This window comes from Vipera berus, assembly GCF_964194415.1.
Source record: "Vipera berus genome assembly, chromosome: 2".
NCBI classification, from domain to species: domain Eukaryota; kingdom Metazoa; phylum Chordata; class Lepidosauria; order Squamata; family Viperidae; genus Vipera; species Vipera berus.
Window position 1 is genome coordinate 220,769,173 of NC_138203.1, and position 24,340 is coordinate 220,793,512.

At 37.6% G+C, this 24,340-nt stretch overlaps 1 protein-coding gene across 3 annotated transcripts in view; it reads left to right on the plus strand.

Annotated features, from left to right (window-relative positions):
- The window catches only part of MAPKAPK3 (MAPK activated protein kinase 3), a 75,568-nt gene that overhangs the window by 43,920 nt on the left and 7,308 nt on the right, over nt 1-24,340 (plus strand). For 2 of the 3 annotated variants that reach the window (XM_081316809.1, XM_081316810.1), the window contains exons 3-8: nt 15,683-15,822; nt 20,216-20,280; nt 20,868-20,947; nt 21,295-21,421; nt 22,667-22,742; nt 22,968-23,092. In XM_081316809.1, the coding sequence (XP_081172935.1) occupies nt 15,683-15,822; nt 20,216-20,280; nt 20,868-20,947; nt 21,295-21,421; nt 22,667-22,742; nt 22,968-23,092 (613 nt within the window). The remainder of the gene's footprint in view (nt 1-15,682; nt 15,823-20,215; nt 20,281-20,867; nt 20,948-21,294; nt 21,422-22,666; nt 22,743-22,967; nt 23,093-24,340) is intronic. The other variant, XM_081316811.1, reaches the window with a different exon arrangement.

The following is a 24,340-nucleotide window of genomic DNA, read 5'->3' on the forward strand; positions in this document are numbered from 1 at the left end:
ACTAGATCATTCTAGAACCCTTCCTCTTTTTTTAGCCATTTTGGCAGATGTTTTGGAATATTCAGTGCCATTGTCATGTTGCAATCTCCACTTTTTATTTGAACTTCAATCTTCTGACAGATGGTCTCACTGTCCTCAGGCACCTTCTGGTACAATCAAGAATTCCTAGTGCTGGCAAAGCAGGCCCTAATCTGGCAAAGCAGCCTCAAACATAACAGTCCCACCACCCTGCTTTATAGTTTTTTGCCAAACGTATTTCCTGGTACTGTTGGTAAATAATTCTTTGCTCCTTTTGTCCACAACATATTGTTCCAGAAGTCCTGTGTTCATGCGCAAATGTTAGTCTTGTCCTGATATTCTTTTAGGACAGTAAAAGTTTCCTCCTGGTGTGCCTCCCGTGTAGATCTAATTTGTGCAACCTCTTTCTAATGGTAGACTCGTGCACTCTGATAGTGGCAAGAACTATTGGTCATGTAACACACGTCAGGGATTCTGTGAGACTTCTTTCAGCACCTTGCATCCTGCTTTTGAACTGAACTTGCTGTGATGGCTTGCCTTGGCCTGTGTAAAGTGGCAATTGTTGAAAATTTTCTCCCCTTGTACGTATCTTCCAGACAGTGAAATGAGCAATGGCCAACTATTTGGCAATCTTTTAAAATCCCTTCACATTATAGATGCCCTTCATAGGCATATATACACCTTCCTTCCAAAAGCATGAGTTCTCCTTTAATCTAGGCATACTGATAGCACGTACGTCTATAACAAATCAAACTAAATGGCTGAAGTTTAAATAAGACAGGTTTCTTCCAGATCCTCTTTAACTATGTTCTTATCATTCACACCTGATTCTGGTGTGGTGCAAATGATTCTGATTTTAGCTATTTGAGGTAGTGTAAGTGTAGTGTTGTGCTTAGTTTTCCCACATGTGAAATTTGCATTTATGTTTATTTAAATTACAGAGTGCATGATGTTTGTTGAAAGGAAGATCAAATAGATAGATGTATGTTAAAATATGCTGAAAAAGAAAGAAAAATCAATGGGGTATACATTTTCACATGACTATACTCCAATCATAATTGGGTTTAAATATACTACAGCAATACAGGTAGTCCTCACAACCACGACTGAATCCATAATTTCTGTTAGTTGTTAAGTGAATCAGGCTTCCTTATTGACTTTGTCTGTCAGAAGGTCACAAAAGGTGATCACATTACCCCGGGACACTGCAACTGACATAAATATAAGCCAGTTGCCAAGCACCTGAATTTTGGTCATGTGACTTTGGGACATGCTGCAACGGTTATGTGAAAAATGGTCAACAAGTCTCTTTTTTCAGTGCTGTTGTAACTTTGAACAGTCACTGTTGTAAATCGAGGACTACCTGCACTTAATCACCATTAATTTTATAGCACTGAGAAAAGAGTCTCCAGTATACATAATCACAACCCCCAGAGGGCCATATGCCTTACTCCAAAGCTTCCTGGAACAACCAAGACTATTAATAGCATAATGGTACACTGATGATGTTACTTGTTGGGTAATGAAATGTCTGCAAGGTCAGAGAAGCTGCTTGAATCCTGGATGGAAACAGCATGCCATAGGAAGCGGTTTGCAACAGAGGAGGTCTACTTTGGGGGCCCTAGTAGTAATAGGGAAATTAAAAGATCCTCTTCTTCTTGACCATAGTGTGTGCAGATATTACTGGAAGCAGTTAGTCCTGAAGATACTGAGGTCTTAAACCATATAGGACTTTAAAGATGACAACCAGAACCTTGAACCATACCTGGAAACCCACTGGCAATCAGTACAGCATGGGCTTTTTTTTTTAAAAAAAAAGAACAGTCATCTACATAAAAAAGAAAAGTATTGCATAAAAAACCCAAAGAGGAAAGGACACATTTAAGAGGGCTGAGGCCGCAGTAGGATTGCAAAAATGTTAATGTTTTGGTGTGCTTATTGCTACTGGTAGGCTCAGGTCTTAAGTTTTACTCGTGCTTGACCAGGGTTGTTCTTTGTTTTCTACCAACATTTGTTCTGGCCATACTTAGTTTTTACTATTTGAGTCTGTTCATTATTATCTTAATGATTGTTCTCCACCCAGAATTGCAGAAATGAGATGGTCAGACTTTTTAAACCATAGATAAATATTAAAGAAGAGATGGGTTTTAGTGTGCTATCTTATAGAGGGGAATGAACATTCTTCTTGCATCAATTTGTTTGCTTTTCTTTCTTCCCATATGATTAACTGCCCTTCTGCACTCCCGTAATCCAGAAGGCATGGCGAAGTAAGCAGATTGTTTTGTCACTAATGCTTAGAAAATTGGATTCATCTGAAGGAAGAAAAAACCCTCTCATCCTCCACTTAATGAAAAACTTTAGAATGGAATGGGAGACAGAGTGGATATTTTAGCAAGGCTGCAAAAATTATAGGCCTCAATTTTTACAGGAAAAATGCTCAGAAAAAAATAGAATATGGCTGCATCATAAAAATTAAATGCCTACTGTTCTTGTTTATGAAGAATACTAGACATAGCTTTCTGGAAGATGGGAAATGGAGATATTCAACATTTATCTTTTCTTCCAGCTAAATATTTTTTTATGTTAAGTCAATTTCCATCATATTTGACAATATTCAGGCAAGAAGCCTAAACAATGAAATATATTGGGAAATTTTCTGGCTCTGGAGTAACTGAGGTTTGTTTTTTTTAGAATTTCTTATTCTTATTTTTAAATGGTTTTTGATATTCCTAAATTATCAAGAGGAGCTGAAGTTTCTTTCACTTTTGAGTTGCAGCACTCTTTGTCATTGAAGAAAAGGAATTCCCTACTGGTGGTATTTGCACTGATCAGGAATCCAGCAAAGGTGACTCATGCAATAGGCAGAGTGGCCAGTCTTAATTTTCTTTGTTATTTATATTGGCAATGGTTTTTTTTACATGGCAGTGTTGATTGATTGATTGGTTATGGGCTATGAAGTTAATGTTAACTGGTAACAACCACATAGACTGTTTTCATAATCTTTTATTTCCTGTCTGGCTCTCCAAAGGTGGAATTGCTGTAATTTAATCCATTGCCTTTGCTGCTGATTGTCACTTTCACTTTTCCTTTAGTTTTCAAGGAGCTAGGTCTTTGCATTATGAATCCAAAGTAGGATAATTTGAGCCTGGTCTTTTGCCCCTCAAGTGAAAACTCTTGAGTTGACTTGTTCAATGATTGACTTTTTTTGGTTTTGTTTTCTTGACTAACTGTGACATTCTCGAGTCTTCTCTAACATCAAAATTTGAAAGCATCAATGCTAATTATATTCTGCCTCCTCAAAATCTAACTTTCACTTCCATAGACTATCATGAGGAAAATCATTACCTATACATTTCTGATCTCTGTACTTCTGTGGTGAGTAGAATGTTACATGAATTGATAAAATATTGTTAAATTTGTTATAGCTACCTGACACCAAAAGAAAATAGTATTGTTATTAGTCAAAAATGATCTGCCACTTTAATATTTTCACTGTCAAATTTTAGGGGTAGTTGCCATATCTGTGGTCATTAGCTTGGTCTTTATAGTATTCTTAGTCCCATTTTTTTACAGTGCTCCATGATTTTATTATTTATTTTATTAATAATAATAATAGGAGATGCCAGAGTCGAAGAAAAACAACTGGAAAAAATTACAAAATATCACAACCTGGCCATTGAAACTGCGCGATTTTGGATGAAACGTGTAACAGTGATACCCATTGTCATCGGGGCACTGGGAACTATGTCCACAAACTTTGCAAAATACATTAAGAAATTGTAGCTTCCTACATGAACTCCAGCAATGCTACAAAAAACTGTGCTACTTGGAACATCTTACATTTTAAAGAGATACCTGGTTGATACCTAGGATGCTGGCAGCAACCCGTGTCAACCATCAGCACCAGTGAATTTGAATGTTCAGTTGACTGAGGTTCATGTTTAATGAATTAATAATAATAACAATAACAATAAGAATAAGAATCCCCTTCATGGATTACTGCCTTGTTGTGGCAAAGGGGCTTGCGTAATTCAGTGAAGCTATGAGCTATACCGTGCAAGGCCACTCAAGACGGACAGGTCATAGCAGAGAGTTCTGACAAAACATGATCCACTGGAGAAGGAAATGGCAACCCACTCCAGTATCTTTGCCATGAAAACCCTATGGACAGTACCAAAAGGCAAAACGATATGACGCTGGAAGATGAGCCCCTCAGGTCGGAAGGCATCCAATATGCTACTGGGGAAGAACAGAGGGCTGGTACTAGTAGTGCCAGAAAGAATGAAATGACTGGGCCAAAGCCAAAAGGACGCTTAGCTGTGGATGTATCTGGTGGTGAAAGGAAAGTCCGATGCTGTAAAGATTTTTTCTCCATAGGAACCTGGAATGTAAGATCCATGAATCAAGGAAAGCTGGACGTGGTCAAACAAGAGATGACAAGACTGAACATCGACATCTTAGGAATCAGTGAACTAAAATGGACAGGAATGGGTGAATTTAATTCAGATGACCATCAGGTATACTACTGCGGGCAAGAATCCCTCAGAAGAAATGGAGTAGCCTTCATAGTCAATAAAAGAGTAGGAAAAGCAATACTGGGATACAATCCCCAAAATGATAGAATGATCTCAGTTTGAATCCAAGGCAAACCATTCAATATCACACTAGTCCAAGTCTATGCCCCAACCACCGGTGCTGAGGAGGATGAAATTGACTGGTTCTATGAAGCCCTACAGCACCTTATAGAACTAACACCAAAAATGATGTCCTTATCATCATGGGGGATTGGAATGCTAAAGTAGGAAGCCAAAAGATAACCGGAATAACAGGCAAGTTTGGCCTTGGATTACAAAATGAAGCAGGGCACAGGCTGATAGAATTTTGTCAAGAGAATAAGATGGTCATTGCAAACACTCTTTTCCAACAAACCAAGAGACGGCTCTACACGTAGACATCACGAGACGGTCAACACAGAAATCAGATTGACTATGTGCTCTGCAGCCAAAGATGGAGAACCTCTATACAGTCAGTAAAAACAAGACCAGGAGCTGACTGTGGCTCAGACCATGAGCTTCTCATTGCAAAGTTTAGGCTTAAACTGAAGAAAGTAGGGAAAAGCACTAGGCCACTCAGGTATGAATTAAATCATATCCCGGTTGAATATACAGTAGAGGTGACAAATAGATTTAAGGAATTAGATCTGATAGACAGAGTGCCTGAAGAACTATGGACAGAGGTTCGCAACATTATACAAGAGGTAAAAACTAAAACCTTCCCAAAGAAAAAGAAGTGCAAGAAAGCAAAATGGCTGTCTGAGGAAGCTTTGCAAATAGCTGAGGAAAGGAGGGAAGCGAAAGGCAAGGGAGAAAAAGAAAGATACGCCCAATTGAATGCAGAATTCCAGAGAATAGCTAGAAGAGATAAAAATGCCTTCTTAAATGAACAGTGCAAAGAAATAGAAGAAAACAATAGAATAGGGAGGACCAGAGATCTCTTCAAGAAAATTGGAGAGATGAAGGGAACGTTTCATGCAAAAATGGGCATGATAAAGGACCAAAATGGCAGGGACCTAACAGAGGCAGAAGAGATTTAAGAAGAGGTGGAAAAATTACACAGAATAACTATATAAGAATGAGCTTAACGTCCCTGATAACCACGATGGGGTGGTCACTGACCTTGATCCAGACATCCTAGAATGTGAAGTGAAGTGGGCCTTAGAAAAACTGAGCAACAGCAAAGCTAGTGGAGGTGACAGTATTCCAGCTGAGCTATTCAAAATCTTAAAAGACGATGCAGTAAAAGTGCTACACTCAATTTGCCAGCAAATTTGGAAAACTCAGCAATGCCCACAGGATTGGAAAAGATCAGTTTACATTCCAATTCCAAAGAAAGGCAGTGCCAAAGAATGTTCAAACTATCGCACCATTGCACTAATTTCACATGCTAGTAAAGTTATGCTTAAAATCCTAAAAGCTAGACTCCAGCAGTATGTGGATCGAGAACTACCAGACGTACAGGTAGGATTTCGAAGAGGCAGAGGAACTAGAGATCAAATTGCCAACATACGCTGGATCATGGAGAAAGCTAGGGAGTTCCAGAAAAACATCTACTTCTGCTTCATTGACTATGCTAAAGCCTTTGATTGTGTGGATCACAACAAACTGTGGCAAGTTCTTAAAGAGATGGGAGTACCAGACCATCTTATTTGTCTCTTGAGAAACCTATATGCGGGTCAAGAAGCAACAGTGAGAACTGGACACGGAACCACTGATTGGTTCAAAATTGGGAAAGGAGTTTGGCAAGGTTGTATACTGTCGCCCTGCCTATTTAATTTATATGCAGAGCACATCATGAGAAAGGCAGGGCTAGATGAATCAAAAGTTGGAATTAAGATTGCCGGAAGAAATATCAACAACCTAAGATATGCAGATGACACCACTCTAATAGCAGAAAGTGAAGAAGAACTAAAGAGCCTCTTGTTGCGGGTGAAGAAGGAGAGTGCAAAAGTTGGCTTGAAACTTAACATTAAGAAAACCAAGATCATGGCATCTGGCCCTCTCAATTCCTGGCAAATAGATGGGGAAGAAATGGAGGTGGTGACAGATTTATTTTCCTGGGCTCCAAGATCACTGCAGATGGGGACTGTAGCCAAGAAATTAAAAGACGCTTGCTCCTGGGGAGGAAAGCCATGGCAAATCTAGACAGCACACTAAAAAGCAGAGACATCACCCTGTCAACAAAAGTGTGTATAGTCAAGGCTATGGTCTTCCCAGTTGCAATGTATGGCAGTGAAAGTTGGACCATAAGAAAGGCTGAGTGCCAAAGAATTGAGGCCTTTGAACTCTGGTGCTGGAGAAGACTGCTGCGAGTCCCTTGGACTGCAAGGTGATCAAACCAACAACCCTGACTATTCTTTAGAAGGCCAGATCCTGAAGTTGAAACTCAAATACTTTGGCCACCTAATGAGAAGGAAGGACTCACTGGAGAAGAGCCTAATGCTGGGAAAGATTGAGGGCAATAGAAGAAGGGGACGACAGAGAATTAGGTGGCTGGATGGAGTCACTGAAGCAGTAGGCGTGAGCTTAAATGGACTCCAGAAGATGGTAGAGGACAGGAAGGCCTGGAGGAACGTTGTCCATGGGGTCGCGATGAGTCGGACACGACTTCGCAGCTAACAAACACATAATAATAATAATAATAATAATAATAATAATAATAATAATAATAATAATAATTTATTCCAAATTATTTGCATTTCCAGCTATCAGAGAAAATGATACATTTGGGAGGTACTGTTTCATCAAGCAATAAAGATGCAAATTTTATTCATGTGCCAGTCAACTGAGAATAGTGCTGAGGGCAGATTCTATTAGCTTTGTTGCAGTTGTATTTGTGTTTAATTGGGAAAATAGAGTGAATGATGGTAGTATTCATAAATAGTGTAAAATAAGTAAATGAATTTATATCTTTGTTGACTGTTTACTAAAAGAAAATGGAAAGGGGAAATCCAAGACAAGCAGATGCTGATAGCTATGTATGTTGTGAGGAATGAATGTTTGTCAAAAGCAAAAAAATGGTTGCATATAAGAGCATGCTTCTAATCCCTTTGTTATGTCGAAGAGTTGATATGTAGTGCAAATGGGATACTTAAGTATGTGATAAAATGAGGGGTCCAGAATAAATGGATTGCAAATAAATGTGATCAGGACAAAATCAGTATTTTGAAGTAGTTTAGACTAGAGAATGAATGAAAATACAGCTGCAAAGTAGTGAATGGGCTAATAAGAATGGGTAGACTGAGGAAGTTGTAGTTGGATGAAGTTGACGAGGTCCAAAAGAAAAGAAAAATAAGAAAGTTAAAGAGCAAAAGGTGGTCTGTGAGGTGGCATCTGGACCTGGTGAGTGGTTTGCAATTCAGCACTATAGGATTTTTTTGTCTTACTATTTCTTATTCCCTTTCTGTGCTTTGCCTAATAGCGCTTAACACACACAAAAAATATGAGAGATACTTCTCCAGAAAGCTAAGATTGTATGTCCTTTAATAAAATGCTCAGGCTGTCTGTATCATCAATCAGCTAGAAACTAATTTGGAGGGAAAATCTTAATTTTTAAAAGGAGGGAATCCACTTGCCATCCTGTGCAATTCTGTACATGTCCTTATAGAAAAATAAGCTTAGAATCAGAAGTGTATAAAAAAATTGAACTTTGCTCTTTGATAGCTTGCCTGCTCTTTGAAATCTCTTAATGATTCTCTTAATGAATTTGTATTTTTTCTTCAATTTGTGTTGTCACCCCTTTCAGGTTTCTGACATAGCTTCTTCTCATAAGACCTTTGGACGAAACCAATTGCCTGTTTAGTCCAGCATCCTCTTACCAGAATGCCCAGCAAATTGCCACTGGAAAGATCACAAGTAAGCCATGAAGGCAGTAGATCTCTACTGCTGTTCCCCAGTAACTGGCATTCAGAGTTTTCCTGGAGGAGCAGATAGTCATCATAACTAGTATGCATTACAAATTTATCCATAAGCATGTCTACATTTGTTTAAAACAATACAGTTGATGGGCGATCTTGCATCTTTTAATAGCAAACTGCATTTAACCATGCATTTTGTAAAGTAATAGTTGTCTGTCCATTTCTTGTCTAAGCAGGCTAGTAATACCTTTTGCCCGATGTCTAGAAGAATTATGCTGAATCTTATCTAGTTGCTCTGTATTTCTTCTGTCCTGTGGGGCAAAACTCTCAGCGATTCCTTATGTTTTCTTTGCAGTATGAGAGATATATTGTTCCTCGTGTAGTTAAATCCCTGGCATGTGCCAAATGGTCAGGGAATGGCATTTTCCTATTGGACTTTTATTTAATTTATATGCTGCCCATCTTGCTATCCAAAGTTGATTCTAGGCAGCTTACAATACAATAAAAACATAAGAAATTTTAATATATATTCTTAAATACAAGAACTTTTGCAACAACAACAGAAATAGAAGGTTTGCATGTACAAACTATACAAAACTTGAGAATTAGGGCAGAGATAGGGAAGATATGCTGTTCAATCAAAGTCCTTGGGATGTTTTCCATGGCAAGATGATTTGTTTTACTCATTTCATATCTCAATAACAATTATTTTACTTACTTCATATCTCAATAATAATTAAGACTGTCATGCTAACAGTGCTTGGGGGAATTCTTTGCTAAATTTTATACTGCCCTAACTGCCTTTATTATATTGTGAGTTGACCTACCCTTCCCCTGGGCTCACATTTTATAGAAATAGGATACAGGATTGTAATTTTATTTTCACATTACATCAATATTTGAATTATTAAATTGATGTATGTATGTATGATGCATGTAGATTTAATAATTAATATAGTCTTTGAGAATCCAATTGCTAACTTAAGCTGGTCAAATGGGGTTTTTTTCCAACCTTTTTGTCCCTAATTATAGGAAGGCCTTTTGCACCGCCTAGTAGCTTCTTTCCATCAGCTTTAGTTGAAAGCAGATTTTTTATTTGCTTATGTCCCTGTACTTGATATGAATTTGACCATAGGGTACCACTGAAATGGAGATTGTGCATTATTTTATTTTTGCTACAGTATTATACCATTTTATATCAAGAAGACCTTCTTTCTTTTCTAGCTAATATTCCTGAAGGCTAGAATAACTTGATATGGGCTCCCCCCCCCGTTTTATGTTTACTGTTTAGAAATAAAAGCACTGGTAGCAAAGTTTCTGCTAGGATCTATCACATATGTCAGAATACAAACTTCATCAAATAAAGTTTAGAACACAGGAATTAGGTTACTTATTTTAGATATGTCAGCATCACTGGGAATGCATTCTACAGGTTTTGCTTTTTTGTTTATAACCAATGTTTTTATTAACGTTTTTGTCACAGAGATCAATAATCTTATTCAAATAGGTGAACAGAAGTGTCCATGAAATGCGGAAGATAAGACTTTTTTGTCACTATGTTGTAAAGAACAGTTTTAGGATGTAATCTTGATATTGTTATGCCTACTAGGAAACATTATAAATTTAGTTTCAATCTCTCTCTTCCTACAAATTCAAGTCAGTACTTATTAAAGGTGCAGTTATATAAAAAAATCATCTCCACTAAAAAAAAAACTAATGCACAGTTCCTTTTCTGCTAATATGAACAAAAACATTCTGGGGTCCAACTAAACCTTTATTAAATATGAATTGAAAACCTGGGAACAAAAGTTTGCAGCTTTTATGCAAGCCTACTTAAAATTATTTTTTTATAATCCTGGTTTGAATAAGGAGTTGCATTATGTATATTACAACTTTTGCTTTATTGCGGTAGCTGATTCCATGACTGACAGTATCCTTCCATTCGAAACCTTGCAGTCACCAAAAATAATTTATCCACCTTTTAGATGGTCCATATGAACACATGCCCACTACTGCTTCAGTGGTGATCAACAAAAAATGTTTAGGGTTCACTCTTAAGCGTAACAAGCACTCCCAAACTCATTGCAAATAAACGTGTTTAGAATTGGGCAGTTAATCATAAATTCATTTGGATTGTTTAACTGATTACTCATCTATGTGGGAATGAATTAATCAGCATCAGGAGATATTTTAGAAGGAAAAAACATGCTTAAAATATCCAGCAATAGTGGACTTTGGCCATCTATCTTGTTTTTCCCAAAATCATCTTGATTTCTCCCTTCCTAGTATTTTTCCACATCTTTTCCATATCTGCAGGAAGAAAATAGGAGACAGATGAGGTCTAATCCCCACAGCTTATGTTCTGATATTCTCCTCTTCTCACATTTGAAAGTGTCCCAAGAATACGTAGAATGACTGAAATATCACATATCTGATATCTGAGCTTCCCAACAGATTATCTTTTATTCAAGGTCAGAAAAATTATTATGTTCAAAATAAGCAGTAATGTTAAATAGGATACTCTGTTGGGAACTGCAGCACTTAGAGAATAAATCAATTGGCTCTTCCTCTATTTCTAAGGTTGTATTACTGAATCCAAGAGATTTCACTGCACAGTCATTGCAAGGACTGTATAAATCAGAGTCTCTTGTAAGAAGCAAAGTTTCATAGCACAATACTTGCAGTAGATGCTTCTCTTGTTGAGGGGAGGGGGGGAGGGAGAGAGCGAGAGGGAGGGAGAGACTTTAATGATAAAGCTATCATTAATTATAAAGCTACCATAAACTTCTAAGACATTTAAAATAATATGAAAGGGTAATTTCATTCTAATTTGAAGATTATGTTGGGAAGCGTGAATTAGTTATTCAAGCGCACATTATGTGATCTTTTCCAAACAGTAAGAGCAGTTCAGCAGTTGAACCAATTATCAAAGTGGTCAAAAAGAGAGTACTCAGATAATTTTGGGGGATGTTTTAATTTGGATTCCTTTAGTTAACATAGTTTCTCTTCCCCCTGCCCCCAGTAAAAATAATCTCCCCCCCTTTCCCCCCCATCTCTGTATGTCTTTCTGCTACACTCCAAAATGGTAGAGAACAGGCCATGATGTCCTTCGGCAAGATATATTTTAGATATTTGAAGAGCATTTTCAGTTCCCAGTGTTTTCCAGTTAGATTACTGACCCCCTCTCCCCCCCAAAAAAAATAATCTTTTCTCAAAATAAAACATTCTTAGGTCCTTCAATCTTTCTTCATAGGTCATAATTTCTCTTCTCGCTGCTCTTCTAGATCCTCATTAAAGCATCACCCAGAACTAACAGTGGGATCTGACCAAAGCAGCAAGAAGTGGAGCAATTATTTCTAGCAAAATAATTGGAAAATTGTTATGGTCTATTGATGTAGCCTAAATTGCCATTCGCTTTTTTTATAGTTACATCACACTATTGACTGATCTAGTTTCCAATCCGAGATCTTTTTAGTAAATGCTAATATCCTCACCCTATGTCTGTGCATTTGATTTGCTTTTCTTAAAAGCTAATAATCTTGCATTTGTTTTCATTAAGTTTTATTCAGTTACTTTCAGCCCATTTCTCTAATTTTCCCCAACCTTGTAGCTAGTATGTAACTATAACTGTCATGCTGTTTGGAGAATTCTGAGGACTGAAGTCCATGCATCTTGAAATTACATGTTGGGAAACAGTGTTCTAACCTACCAGTATTGTTCTGAACGTTAATTCCATTTTTAGGTTAGAGGGTTATCGTGCTACTGATAGTAGTCTTAGGGTATGACTTTACAACTATGAATCCAGCTAAGTACTATATTTTATAGCCAGCTGTTAAGTGCAGTGCCAATCAGATCATTAGAAGGTATTTTATCAAATCATGTTGAAATCAAGATGCACTGTGTCTCCATTATTCTGACAATCCAGTAAATCACTTACTCGGTCAAAAATGAGATTAGTGTCTAGACTTGATTTGATAAAGCCACACTGATTGTGTAAAAGACTGTGAGTCAATCTTTTGATTATGGAAACATATGAAAATAATAAATGCCGCGCTTTTGCAATATATTTATGAATCACTCTCTTTATGATCTATTTATGAATCTTCTCAGACATCTATGTGACTGTGTCTTCATGGCTTTTCCTCCCCATGCCTTTTATTTTTTGAAAACAGAGACTTGACAGATTATCATTTAGTTCCTTCCATAGGCTAGAATGCAATCCATCTGGTCCTGAATAGAGCTAAATTGGTTCAAAGTAAACATGCATTTCTTGGATATATGTCAATCTAAAGTTCAGTTGTGCCCTTTCACTCTTTGCGTTTCTTATTATAGACTTTTTTTATCAGAAAAGACTGGATTAAAAAATGAGCTGAATAGCTTTGACTTTTTAAAAATTATTCCACAGTATCAAATAAATGACCCAGGAAATGATTCTATGATTCTATTCAAGTTACATGGCCATCCATCTCAATAAGGCACTCTGATGATTTGTATTACCATAGAAGTCCAGGCCTTTCAGAAAACAATGCGGGAAAAGCAAAAAGAGAATAATTTTTCTTTTTTCCGGTGATGCTGCTGCTGATTCCTACCAGGTCATTAAAGTATAATTCAAAGTATCTTTCTTTTCTGAACATTTAATTGATGCTACTAAGCCAGAGATGAAGAGAATTATTAAAAGAAATCAGTGGAGAAGGATCAAGAACACTTCCGCCCTCCTTTCACCCCCACATGAGCATCCATAACCTTCACTGCAAATTGTCCAAGTCCTACAGCTTTTCTAAAGTACAGAAGAAAGGAACTTTCTTGAATAAGTTATTTTTTTCAATAATTAATGAAGAGATTTAATATAATGCCTCAGATTATTAAAATTTTTAAATTTATGCTTAAAAAAATTATCCGCTGCTAATTCTCAATAAAAATGGCCTTTATTTGCACATTCCAAAGTACCATGTGGAGTGGAAAATTATTAGCCTTAGGAAATTGCAGTTCCCTGGATGTTGCAGTTCTCAGCACTAATAATATTTTAAAATATATTTCAGAGTAAAAATGCTTTGTGCTGCTGCCTCTCATATTCCACCTATTTATTCAACACAGTGTATATTTGCATTTTATTTCAAGATAAATTTATTTAGACTAACTTTGAAAATGTTAGCACTGCCACCCAATCTCGCATATCTCGCATCATTATGAAATTCTAGACTGAGTTTTGTGTAGCCTTAATACTAATTTAATATTCTACCTAACAGTAAAGGTAAAAGATTTTACTCTGCTAGGAGTTTTACTCCACTAGTCGTAGCCAACTTAGGTGTAGTGTTCATCTCTGCTTCTTTAAGCCATTCAGCCAGCATTGTCTGAAGACATTTCTGTGGTCATGTGGCCACCATGACGTCACATTGCAGCACAAAGCATATGGTGAAACATGGAACACTGTTACCTTTCCACTGAAATGTTACCTATTTATCTACTTGCATTTACATGCTTTCGAACTGCTGCGTTAGCAGGAGCTGAGGCAGGTGATGGGAGCTGACCCAATCATGCAGTGGTAGGTCACGAACCACTGGAACATAGACCTTCTCAGTGGCATCTTTGAAGCCACTGAGCCCCGCACCTCTCTGCCTAACAGTAATGGAAATATATTTATGCCTGTAAGAGTTGCCTGAATATTATTGTAGGTACATCTGGTTGTAAAAGGATGCTTATCTAATTATAATATGTGCCAAGGATAAGAATTGAGATGTTCTAGATCACAGTTATGTTCACAGTGGCTTTGAAAATGCAAGCTTTAAAATGCCAGAATTCTACAGCACTTATATGATCTTCCAGTTCCATGGAAATGGAACTGAATTGATTGATACTCGTAAAAGTGCTTCGTAAAGCACTTAAAAAAAATCTATATGAAATCATGTCTGTGTTTTCTTCTAGGAAAGGCTATAAGAAGCACTTTTCTTCTTTGAACCAATAAAAGCAGAAATACTGAACACTTATCCATGCAGTAACGTGGTATCTGTTGGCATTACGTAACAAAAAACAATTATTAAGCAACTTAAATCTTTGAGCTGTACCAGAACATTTTTATGTTCATCTACTCTTTTGAAAGATAAATACCAACTGCTTCATATTTATTAAGAATAGGTTCATTTCCCTTGTTTGCTTTATCAAAGATGAATTTCTTTGACTCTGTTCTACCTCTCTTATCATAAGACTGGTACTTCTAACAGGAGTAAGGCTGCAAACTTATATGTAGTTACTATAGAATGAACTGATAGCCCACTTTAGAAACTTCTTCCATTTAGGAAACATACTCATACAGTCAGCATATATTTACAATGCACTTCTCAGCTGCCAAGAACTGTACTGAGTAAGATAAAGAGGAAGAGAAGCAAACCTTTTTTTAACACAGACAGGTGAAGCAAGCTGTAAGTTGCTTCAAACATAAGTTATGACCATATTTGAGCTTGCATTTTCTGTGACGGTCGTAAAGCAGATCATCATGTGACCATGTCCATTGTCCAATTTTGCAACCTTTCTTTGCAGTAGTCATGTGAATGCAGCGTTCAGATAATAAAACACCATGGTTGTTAAATGAATCCATTGCTCACTATGGGATGTTTTTTGCTGGAAACTGAAAGTAAGCACTAGTTTCTGGAAAAAAGCAGCAGCATAAATTGCGATCACTGCAAACAGCCATAAATGTGGGCCAGTTAATAAGCACCCAGGATGCAGTTACATGATTGGAAGGGGGGGCAGACATTGGAACTTAGAATCCAGGTGGTAAGTCCCCCTTTTGGGGTCCAAGGACTAATTTTCTTCGGCTTCACTCTTCATTTCTATTACTTACAAACCTATTTTGGGGCTAGAATGTATACAGTTTACAAAGGTTATTTTTGTGTAAAGGGAAGAGAAAGAAAATAAATCCTATATTTCTACCACCACTCTTTAACATTACGAGCATGATCCGTGATATTTTTCTCCCCAATTATCTGTTAAATATATACTCGCCATCAACTCAACCCTTTGAATACATACTTCAAATTGGAAAAGGATCATGGTCTCGCAATACATTTAGTTTGCTTTGGAAGAGCAGCAGATTAAGGCCAACAGTTTAAGATTATTTCATTTCATTGTACTAAGGGCAGTGGTTTAAAAACTTCTTGTTTCCAAGGTTTTCATTCCCATTAGTTTTAAGGGTAGCAAATTTAGATGGTAAATAAGTTAGCTTCATTGTTACTCCTCCTCCCTGTCTCTTTACAGCTCTTGTATGACAGTCCAAAAGCACGACAGGAAGTGGATCATCACTGGCGAGCTTCAGGCTGTCCCCACATTGTCCATATCTTGGAAGTTTATGAGAATATACACCATGGGAAGAGATGCCTTTTAATCATCATGGAGTGGTAAGCATCACCCTCCCTTGTTTTATATTTGGAATCTTGAAGACAATGATTAGATCTCAGTCATGCAATCTCTTTAGTATAGAAAACAGTGGAGAGTTGTCCATAATCCCCAAGAAAGAGTGTTCAAAACCATCTTGGTAATTTGTTTAAAAAATCTTAAGTTTCTTGAGAAAGGAGCTGGGTTCCTACTGTACAGGTAGTCCTCAACCTACGACGCTTCATTTAGTAACTGTTGAAAGTTACAACAGCACTGAAAAAAGAGACTCATGACCATTTTTCACACTTATGACGGTTGCAGCGTCCCCAGGGTCATGTGATTTACATTTGGATTTTTGACAACTGGTTCATATTCATGACGGTCAAAAGTGTCCCAGGGTCATGTGTTCATCTTTTGCGAACCAACAAGCAAAACCAATGGAGAAGCAGTGTTACTAATTTAACAACTACAGTGAATCACTTAATAAATCTGGCAAGAAAAGTCATAAAATGGGGCAAAAGTCACTTAACAAATTTCTGACTTAGCAACATAAATTCTTGGCTCAGTTGTGGTCGTAAGTCGATGACTAGCTGTATGATTTTTTTTCTTTTGCCATTGTCTCTGTGAATGGCTACTGAGCCATTGGAAAGTAATAATCTAAATCAGTCCAAACAACGTACTGCATGAAATTCCCCTCCCCTCCCCCGTGCTATGTAGTAATGATGTCATTAATCAAAGCTAGTCTGTAGTTGGAGTGGCAGTAGAAACCTCTATATGAAGAGTTCCCTGTTTATTTTTCCATAGTTCAGCCATGCTTACATAGTAAGAGATGGAAAGGTATCAGAATTGCTTTGAGGGTTTATCTAGTAGTTCATCATCCCATTTTCCTCAGTAGCCAATTTTATGATTTGAGTAGCTCTCAACATTAAGAAAACCAAGATCATGGCATCTGGCCCTCTCAATTCCTAGCAAATAGATGGGGAAGAAATGGAGGTAGTGACAGATTTTATTTTCCTGGGCTCCAAGATCACTGCACATGGGGAGTGTAGCCAAGAAATTAAAAGACGCTTGCTCCTGCGGAGGAAAGCAATGGCAAATCTAGACAGCACACTAAAAAGCAGAGACATCACCCTGTCAACAAAAGTGCGTATAGTCAAGGCTATGGTCTTCCCAGGTGCAGTGTATGGCAGTGAAAGCTGGACCATAAAAAAGGCTGAGTGCCAAAGAATTGAGGCCTTTGAACTGTGGTGCTGGAGAAGACTCCTGCGAGTCCCTTGGACTGCAAGGCGATCAAACCGGTCAGTCCTAGAGGAGATCAACCCTGACTGCTCTTTAGAAGGCCAGATCCTGAAGCTAAAATACTTTGGCCACCTAATGAGAAGGAAGGACTCACTGGAGAAGAGCCTAATGCTGGGAAAGATTGAGGGCAATAGAAGAAGGGGACGACAGAGAATGAGGTGGCTGGCTGGAGTTACTGAAGCAGTAGGCGTGAGCTTAAATGGACTCCAGAAGATGGTAGAGGACAGGAAGGCCTGGAGGAATGTTGTCCATAGAGTCACGATGGGTCGGACACGACTTCGCAGCTAACAACAACAACAACAACAACAACAACAACAACGCTCTCTACAAGAGATGAGGATAATGGCATCTTCTGGGAAGCTTCTCTATAGATAGTGATGCCATCTGATCTATTTAAAGTATAATTAATGTATTTATTACCCTTAACTAATATGTTTCTAGCTAATTAGGGTTGTCTTCATAGCTGGGATTTATTGAAGCACCTAATGTTGCTCAGAGGAAAAATGGATTGCTGTATGGCTTTTTGAGAAAGGGGTTATTTTCCTTAGCTTGGGTGAAGACACAAGAAGAGGTGTTTGAAATTTCTGTACAAAACTGTAAAAGCCACAAGCATTATACATGTTTTATTCAAGATGATACTGTATACATTAGAACAGATGCTCTTAGGAACAGATTCTGTGTTCTTATTCTTGCATAGTGAATATGAATATAGTACAATGGTATCTCAATACTCATCGTTAATTGGTTCTGGGAGACATGACGAGTACTAAAAACAACAAATACCAAACAAACCATGTGACTAATATGGGACCCTTTGTTTCATCTGGAAAGGGTAGTGAGTCACAAGGCAGCCCACACAAACAAGTTCTAGCTTGCGTGTCAAATATCAAACAAACAATGAGTACTGAAAGAAGACTTTTTTTGTCAAAATGTGTCAGAGTAACAAATTCTATGAGTTTCAAAGCAGTCGAGTACTGAGGTACCACTGTATGTTTCTGTTAAACTAACATTCATCTATTTGAACCGGTCAGTCCTAGAGGAGATCAACCCTGACTGCTCTTTAGAAGGCCAGATCCTGAAGCTAAAATACTTTGGCCACCTAATGAGAAGGAAGGACTCACTGGAGAAGAGCCTAATGCTGGGAAAGATTGAGGGCAATAGAAGACTTTTTTTGTCAAAATGTGTCAGAGTAACAAATTCTATGAGTTTCAAAGCAGTCGAGTACGGAGGTACCACTGTATGTTTCTGTTAAACTAACATTCATCTATTTGAACATAGATGACGTTGACTTAAATGTAAAATATACTGCAGTTGATACTTCTTGCATGCTGTAGAGCACGGGTGTCAAACTCGTCACATGTCGTGACCTATTGCGACTTTTTTTGCATTGCCGGAGCTGGGGTGGGCCTGGTCTCTGTATGATGTTTGACACCCTGCTACAGAGAGAAATCTATGTATTTTCTGAAAAGGCTTGTACAGATATTATGAGAGATGGTGAACAAATTAATATAGTTGATACTATTGGCTGGCTGTCCTGGCTGACTGTCCAGAAATTGGAAAAGTTGCAGAAGACTGGAGTATATTCAAAGGAATTTGTAGCTATTCTCATTCATCCTAACTATGAAAAGAACTGGTATGGAGGGAAGGATCAGGGTCAAGAGGCAAGTCCAGTTTCTTTCATCCCAGTTCTAAGACTTATGTATCTTTTTCTGAACTTTCTATGCATCTGCTCAGATTATGCTTTTCCTCCCTAAGAGTTTTCTTTGTAGAATCTATATTGGGCTAATTTTATATTTGTCTTCAAACACTCTCCGATCTTTCATGTACTGTTGCTGTTTTATTTTTTCCAGAATTTTGATAGCATCAAAACTAGAGAAATTAATTTTAGCCATCCTGCAGTTTTGTCTATTGTGCTCATTTCCAGTATGGTCAAGTAATAATACTGGTGATTCAGCTTTCTCTGAAAAGCTCGCATGTATATTAAACATCAAGCTTTGAAACTCATTGTGTGTGCATTTGTTTTCTTTGTTATCAAATATATCAGGGAGGCACAGGGATGAGCAGCAATTTAGAGTCTTCCAGTCACAAGTAGGTGATTTATTGCAGCAGTGGTCTTGCTGCTAAACGTTTAAAATCCCATTAAAGACAGCAGGATTTAAGTAGTCTGCATGCACGACAAATAACATATTTAAAAATATTTATGAGATACAGGGCAGACAACTGTGTGACTCCAGACACTGAACTTTATTTCCTAGCACTTCTATGAATCATAAGCCCATGAAAATACATTCTGGGAATTATGGTTAGCCATTACTAGAGGGCATAAGTTGTTAATTGTAGAATGTAACTAGTGGATAAATAAACATAGTATTACAGTAGTCCAAACTAAGGTCTTCCAGCCATTTGTAAAGGTGAAAAGCCATGAAAACTATTTTTTTCTGCCCACCTTCTTGGCCATACTCTTCCATCTCCTCCCACTGCAAAGAGACTTCCTTTGTGCGTTGTTGTACGTTGGATAGGAAATTATATAAAGGACATGGCAGTAGGCCAGCGATTGGCAGTACTACCCCCTTTGGCAGTATATTTTAAAAATGGGCAGGTACAGACAAGTTATAGTTTCATGTACAGAGTTTGAGAAGAACCACCTTTGTTTTATGCTTCAAGGGAAGAAAGTTGTAGAGCAGCCTCAACTGCTCTGCAACTTTCCCAAATGCTTTGACATCTAAACGTAGTTCCTGGATGATATCATGAGAATATTCTTAGTAATTTGACATGCCTTTTAAAGACTAGAGTGGAAGACATACTTTCCAGATAGCCAGGGACCTTCTTTGTAAGCAGGAAAACTGGATCAATCAGAAGCAGGTGATCCAGAGGCTGCAAAAGCACACAAGCACAGCAAATCCTTTAGAAACATTTAAGCAATGTTTAAACGGGTTGCAACATGATCGAGATCTTTATGAGTGCTGTAAGGCTAGAGCAACAGCTTTGGGCTGCTATGTCAGATTGGTTCGAGAAACGCATAGCAGATGTGAAATGGAGAAATAGTATTACCCGTAAAAACTGAAATTAAGCGCTCTTCTGTACTTGTACTTTGAATCATCTGTATCTTGTTCACAGCATGGAGGGAGGGGAACTCTTCACTCGAATCCAGGAGCGAGGAGACCAAGCTTTCACAGAAAAAGGTAGAACATCAAGGAGCTTTTATGAACACATTTTTGGAAGTTAGAATTTAGATAAACTCTTCATTCTTACTATTTTAAAGAAATTCTAATCAAATTAAAATTGGTTAACTTTTTCAAAATTTCTGTAGAACTTCTGATTATTTTTATTTCTAAATGCCTGAAAACTCACAGAAATATAAATTTCATTGGGGACATGTGCATTGTTTTTAATGAAAAACCATACAAATTTAAAAAGTGAGGCTTTTACATTATAGATTGAAGCTTCACCAAATACTGCTGTTTATTTCAAAATAAACCTACACAACAGGTGTTTGTTTAGTCATTTAAAAAATGTTCAGTGTATTGCAGGTATGCAATGTGGAAAATTTCATGTCAATGGTATTGTTGCCTTTTAACCAAAGGACTGAGAAACAGAAATAAATTAATTAATGATAGTCATTCTCAAAGCAAAACACAAGCCTTAGGGTTAATTTTATTATTTTCCCCTGACATAATCAAGCTGGTTGGTACTGTAGTTAGAAACACTGTATATCTCTAAGATACTGCAAGAATGCTAATGTGACCTTTCTATAAAATAACATTTCTAGAAGCCTCCGAAATAATGAGAGACATTGGAACAGCTATCCAACATCTTCATGGAATGAACATAGCTCATAGAGATGTCAAGGTGAGAACTGAATGTGTTTATACATGTAGTTACACATGTAAACAGTTGATTGCATAGGCCTGTTTTGACACTCGAGAGGAGCAATTTGAATCAAACATTTAAGTCACACTCTGGTGCAGGAATCCAAGTTATCTTTTAAAAGTCAGTCCATTTAAATAAGGGGTAAAGAAGGCCTAATCATTTTAAAATTGGCCTCAATATTAAAATGTACTGATATTTAAAAGTAAACTTGGTTCTAGCTACAAACCAAAATTAAATTAAACAGAATTAAAAATTCAGAAGACATTAGTACCAAAAAATATCCTGTTAATCTTTATTTGTATTCTTTTTTATATATACAATTCCAGCCAGAAAACCTTCTTTATACATCCAAAGAGAAAGAATCAGTGCTTAAGCTCACAGATTTTGGGTTTGCTAAAGAGACAACCATACAGAACGCATTGCAGACTCCTTGTTACACTCCTTACTACGTAGGTAAGTTTGGCTTTTTTCATTCTGGAAATCAAATGCACTCAACTCTTGCTGTTAGAAGTAAAAAATCAGCTACTAGACAGTTGAGTTCTAACCTATGGATGCATGCAATTATATTAAAGTATACTATAGCAGAGGTCCCCAACCTTTTGGGCAGCAGGTTCTGTGGAGAGAAGTTTTTCCATGGACCAGAGGGGGCGTGGTTTTGTGTGCTGCCTGCATCCAGCAAATGGGGCTTTGCTTGTTTGTGTGGAGTGGTTTCTGGCATGCTGCGGACCGGTGCCAGGGACCCCTGTACTATAGTATATATAGTATACCAAAACAGTCAGAGATCAGATCCAAAGACACCAATCTAGGATTAGAGGAAAAAGGCCCCTGTGCACAGTCACAACAGGCTGAGTTAATTTCCATTGTCACTATTGGACCTTAGCAAGCAATGTAGTGTACAAATTGGTGTTTTATGGGATTTGTAGGCAAAAAAAAAAGGTCCCTGTAACAACTGACAAATTATACTGATTTAGATTTAGATAACCTTTATCATTTTTTTTCCTGTAGGCACAACGGCACACATTAAAAATGAAATTTAGTTGCTTGCTCTCAAAGTGTACACATACATAACACACATTTAAAACCTACCATATACAACATATGTATAGACCTACACCCTTACATATAAGCAACATATAAATATTAATTACTGTCCATCTTGAATACATAACGGAAGGAAGAAGCTTTAGAGTTCACAAGGTTAATACTGTATGGAACAAAGCTGTGACTGAATCTGGATATTCTGCTTTGGATACCAGGGAGCCTCCGTGGTATCCGAAGCAGAACATCCAGATTCAGTCACAGCTTTGTTCCATACAGTATTAACCTTGTGAACTCTAAAGCTTCCTCCTTTTGTTATGTATGTTATGTACTGGGAGGATGGTACAAGCTGAGATCATGGAAGCAAAGCAAAACAGCTCACGGTTCTAGATTTACTATGGATAATCAGTTTCACATTGCTGGTGGCACTCGAAATAAAATTTGGGATGTCTGTTTCTGACACTCCCCATATATGCTCATGTACACTAGTTTATATAAGTAAATTATGTAAAGTATTTGTTACTGCTGATTAGATTAAAGTACCTAGGTTCAATTATATAGCAACTGCTTATTTAATAATAAGGAAAGAATAAATATTAGCTAGTGCATAACCAACATCTGAAAAACTAACATTCACAATTCTTTTGTTCTCTTCTTCAGCCCCAGAAGTGCTTGGTCCAGAGAAATATGACAAATCCTGTGACATGTGGTCTCTTGGTGTCATCATGTATATTCTGTAAGTGTAAAATTTAAATAACAAGTCAGAATTCAGATATGTCATACATTAGCTCCTCGACACCCTAATGTCACTAGTAAATCAGAAAAATTAGTCACTGGATCATTACTCATTCTGTCAAAAGACTCAGCAGCCCATCTGTGACTCTACCTGGGACTAGGGAAAGGAATGTATAGTAATTTTCTAGTTAGCAGAAGTTCATCTGCATTTGTCCTTCTTTTGCAGTTTGTGTGGGTTCCCTCCATTCTATTCCAATACTGGCCAAGCCATTTCCCCTGGAATGAAAAGAAGAATTCGGATGGGGCAGTATGGATTTCCAAATCCTGAATGGGCAGAGGTATCTGACGAAGGTAAATATGAGTGTTGTGTATGTCTCCAATTAAAACTGCATCACTGATGAGTTTTAAAAAAATTGCAACTTTTATTTGGGTGACATATGTGTTCATAGAGACCTTCAAAATATAAGACTGTCTGGTGGTTAAAGCATCAGACTTAGAAAGCCAGAGACTGTGAGTTCCAATCCTGCCTTAGCCATGAAAGCCAGCTGGGTGGCCTTGGGCCAGTCGCTCTCTCTCAGCCCAACTCACCTCTCAGGTTTGTTGTTGTGGGCAAAATAGGAAACAAATGTGGGTTGGATGTGTTTGCCACTTAAGAGTTATTTGTACAAGTAATAAAGGAGAGATGGAAACAAAGAAACAAATAAAATTTGGCAAATTTCATGAATGCACATACCTAACTCATAAATGTTGTAAAAATAATGGTCAGAAACAAACAAAAAATAGACAAATTGAATTAAATGCCATTTCTTCCAATCTTATTTTAGAGAGAAATGTAGATATACTGGGCCAGTAGAAAATAAGCAAAAATGTATTCTAGGTAACAAACACCTCCTCAGGGTGCCTCCGGTCAGAGAATGTCGGCTGGTGGCCCCCAGGGGGAGGGCCTTCTCTGTGGGCGCTCCGGCTTTATGGAATCAGCTGCCGGTCGAGCTCCGGATGGCACCTGACCTTCGCTCCTTCCGATGCGGTCTGAAGACCCATCTATTTGAACAAGCCGGCCTGGCCTGATGGGGGATATGTTGGGGTTTTAATGGGGATTTTTATATTGTTATTGATTGTTTTAGCTGGGCTACTATTTAATTCTTTTTAATTTTTGTATCCTGTATTTTTTATATGTGCCCTGTTCACCGCCCTGAGTCCTTCGGGAGAAGGGCGGTATACAAATATAATAAAATCAAATCAAAAAAATCAAATATTCTATTGTTCCACCAGTATGCCTCTTAATGTCTGGTTTTCTTTGTAATTAGCTTCAGTATGTTTGTCTAGACCAGGAATAGGCAATATATGGCATTCCAGAAATTGCTGTCTGACCACTACTAGCAACCATCACTTTTTAGGATGCTAAGAATTAAGAGCTCAGTAACATATGGGATACCACAGCTTGCTTACCTCTAGCTTAGTACTAGACTATTGACAACAGTTGCTGCTTCCAGATGTGAGATTCCATATAACAAATAATATTATACAGACATGTTCACAATTTGTAAATTGCTCAAAAATGCATCATCCTGAAATGATTTTTCCTGCTTGGAGCCACGT